Source organism: Chionomys nivalis, chromosome 1 (assembly GCF_950005125.1).
Source record: "Chionomys nivalis chromosome 1, mChiNiv1.1, whole genome shotgun sequence".
In the NCBI taxonomy this organism is placed as follows: domain Eukaryota; kingdom Metazoa; phylum Chordata; class Mammalia; order Rodentia; family Cricetidae; genus Chionomys; species Chionomys nivalis.
Window position 1 is genome coordinate 195,306,428 of NC_080086.1, and position 3,919 is coordinate 195,310,346.

At 42.4% G+C, this 3,919-nt stretch overlaps 1 protein-coding gene across 1 annotated transcript; it reads right to left on the reverse strand.

The window, feature by feature from the left end:
* Positions 1–1,461: 1,461 nt before the first annotated feature.
* Positions 1,462–1,674, reverse strand: LOC130883859 (ATP synthase subunit e, mitochondrial-like). The gene has a single exon (XM_057785074.1). The coding sequence runs from the start codon at positions 1,672–1,674 to the stop codon at positions 1,462–1,464; it is 213 nt and encodes a 70-aa protein (XP_057641057.1).
* Positions 1,675–3,919: the final 2,245 nt, after the last annotated feature.

Genomic DNA, 3,919 nt, shown 5'->3' on the forward strand with positions numbered 1-3,919 from the left:
CAGCAGTAGTGTACAGAGACTTACAAAGCACTGGTCCTGGAATCAGAGATTTTTTTTTCTTTTTTTTTTTTTTTGTATCGTGCATGTCTTACCAGTGGCTCTGAGAAGAACACTCAACCTCTCTAAGCTGACACTAAACTGAAGGTAATACTCCTTGCCTCAGAGAGGGTTTCAGAGGATTAAGTAAAGCTTTTAGTGTGTTTGGTACACATGGTAATGATAAGGATAATGATAATAATTGACATTTATTGAGTATTTGCTATGTACTTACTAAACATCTAATAAATTCTAATTAAAATAGCTTGGTGTGCTCAATAGCTCCCACATTTGGATGGTTTTTAATCTTCTCTAACAACAGAGACTATAGTCACCATAGTTACCATCATTGATTCAGGGACTTTTTAGAATAATGTTTAATATTAACTAACAGTTAACTTGAAAAAACAATTCTTTCTTTCCAAGTTCTATACATGATGAAGCTGTTTTGGATCAGTGAGTTGAAGATGGCTAACCAAATGTGGCTTGGATTGCATCCATGCTGACTGGAAATTAACATTACCAAACAACTGGCCAGCGGACATTTTAACACCTGCCTCTGCCATTCCTTTCCATGCATGTAGAAAAATCCTATGTCAACTCTAGCTGTTGTTCTATCTCTCAGACATAGTTAGATGGTGTAAACATGGGGCAGAATGGAGAGACCAGGGAGGACATACAAGCTCTTTCATGAACCATATTTAAACTTAGAATACACGGTGTTACTCTCACTTGTAATGCGATCCATGAAGTCTGACCTCACAGTAGAAGCAGCATGCCAACAGTCTATAGGCAACAGCAATCTGTAAAGGTCAAGAGGTGGTGGCAGGCTGATCCTCCGGGTGTTATAGTAAGAAAGGGGCTGTTGTTTTGCATCGTCCATTTGAACTGAAGAGAAACTGTTGGTGAGTGGATGGTGAAGAGGAACCCCAGGAAAGCACGGTAAGAGTTAGGTGGGGTTTCAGGATCATAGCCAAATGCAGTTCAGACATGGCAAAGAGCTGGGAATGAAATGAGCCCAGATGAATCTCTAACCTTCAGTCTGGGACTATGAATTAGGGGATCTGAGAGAAGACTGCCACAAAATTAATTACCAAGGACTTCCTGAATATCATATAGAAAACAAAGACAATTTAGGGGGGTTGGATGCCTTGGCTAGTAATGGTTTATATTACAAGTTTCGTGCCACACTAAAGTAGATGTCTCTGTTCTGGGATCTGTTTATGGGTCTCACCATCCCCCCTGGAATAAATGTATAAATGTAAGGTGTTTGTATAGGTGTCCATTTATGTGATTTTCGGGGGTAGGTGGGGGAATCATCTCTTTTATTTGATTCTCAAAGTGGCTTTCTCACCCCCCCCCCCCCCCGGACGACAAAGCTTTATTCATCCTCATCAACTTAAGGAAGGCAAGCTCACTGGCGCTTCACTTGAGTATGCTGTCATCTTGAGCTTCTGCCCGTTCTCTTTCAATCCGTTTCAGCTCATCTAGTCTCTTCTCCTCCGCTGCCATCCTCCTCTCCTCCTCTGCCCGGGGCTTTAAGTAACTATAGCGCTTGGTGCCGTAGACCATGCCGAGGACCAGGGCTGAGTATCGGCCGAGATTGATGAGCAGAGAGACCTGAACTGGGGGCACCATCTTGTCCGTGACCTTCGCGCCGGAAGCTTAACTCTCAAAGTGGCTTTCTATCCAAATGACAGCACAACCGCATCAAGTGGACTCTATGTAGACTTGAATTTGAATTCATATTGAAGAGGTACATTTACCTATCTTTTTAACATCACAAAAATACTAATAGCGTATCATTAAGCCAAAGCATGTAACATGTTACAACCCTTCGTATCCAAAGAGGACTCAACTAACCGTAAGAACTACGGTGCTTTGAGGACATGACTTAGCCAAGACACAGAAGCCTGACCTGCAGGCTCAGCGCCCCCCTTGCCAACATCGAGTCCTTCCATTCTGACCACCGCCTCTCCATTCTTAATCTTCTGTTGTTTACCACAGATACTAAAACGTATCCTGGGAGTGGCTTTCAGATTTCTGTTTGCAAAGGGCTCCCCACCTAACAAGGTTTCTATGGCACAAGAAAAATAGGGTGAGTTTTCGTTCATAAAGCTAGAATTACTCATTTTCTTATTAGTTGTGTATCATTGAAAATGTCCTTATATCGTGATGGTGATGCTCAGTGGCAGCTTGTCCTTTATTTGTAGTTCTACCTGAGCTATAGTGGCTCTCCACTCTCAGAAAGCCTTCTCAAGCCCGCGAAATCAAAATTGTCAACTCAACAGTAGTGCGTGTAGCTGAGAGGTGAATGTAGCAAGAGGCCAGGTCAGAAACGCCTTGTTCTCCATGCCTCACATCACTGATCTTTCCAGTGTGGCATTGGAACTAGTTACAGTAGCCTTGTATGTTGATTTGTTACTGGGCACCTGGCTTAGACAGTGAGGGGGCCTGTGGGACTTCACGGTTCCATCTTTAACCGCAAATGTGCCCCACCACACATGGAGCAAAGGCTCACTGAGAGAGAATTGGCTTGGCTTCTCACACAGTTCCCTCCTGCCATGAGTCAGTCAGCCAGCAGTGCCCAGCAGCTCCTCCTAGGGGGTGGCAGCTTTTATAAAGGGGCGCGATATGAGAGCATTCATCTCTCTGATTTTATTCCCAACTTGCTCTCTAAGTGACGCGGTCACTCAACTGGACTTTTCCTACTGCTCGCAAGGAGTGAAAAGCTCACTGTTCTTGTTGATTACGAGTCTTTGTTTAAAGACAGCAAGTATGTGGGCTCCTTAGGAAAACTGTCTTTAACATAATTATGGGAATTATGGAGGTAAAACATTTTCATCTTAGCATAAACAGAAGTGAGGGCACTCTTCAGAATAACTGTGATCACTACATTGTTTGCCTTCACACTCACATTCCAGACATTTTTAATCTGTGTGCTTTTATTCTTTATGTATAATTGTAGTTAAAACTTTCATTAAATAATTTTCTTGCAAATTCATATATTGGAAAAACATCAAAACGAATATATGCAAAACTTATAATGGGAGAGAAAAATATTATTAAATTCATTACCATGAGAATAGCATGTAAGAAGTATTTTTGTACATTTGTTCATGTAACTTCAGGCACAAAAGTCCTCTGCTCAACTCTGCAGAGAGGAAAAGCTACCTCCAAGAGTCACTGGAAGAATTAAATATGTTAATGTGTGTGTCCTAGCACCAGGCATGACACATGGCTGTAACTTTGCCCAATTAATGTCGCTCCTATTATTGCACACTTGAAGCAGAGGCGTAGAACACGTCAGTAGCAGGAAAAAGACAACAATCTCACATCATTTCTTTCCACCATTAAGTTGCAACTTCCCTTCAATTCATCTCCATCATGGCTTTCTGAGAGAACAGCAGGACATAAATAAGTTCAATCATTCTTCATCTCAACCCTCACAACAATCTCAGACAATCCTATCCGATCTCCCACACATCTACATCTAGACCATACACTACACACACGGGCGGACACTCGCGCTGACTGTCAATTTTTACAAGATCCTTTAAAAATTCCAGAAAGCATCCTCCAGCAAGGTTCCTTCTTTAATCTGACTTATATTTGATTGCAAACAGAAGTATAAGCAGCATGGAATGTCGCTTAAAAGCATGGGCCTTAAAGGCAGACTGCTTGGTTTCCAGTTCCAGCTCTATTTTGTCCAATTATTCATCCTTCCTCCATGTCGTTTTGTCTGTGAGGGCGGCTTTATGGGAGAGCCATGAGGGTTAATTGACAGGCAGCATACGCAACACTCGGTCCAGCACCTGGCGCCTTGTAAATGCTCTTTAAGCTGTAGCTATCATCCCGTGCTGTAGGTGTGCTTTTTATCGCT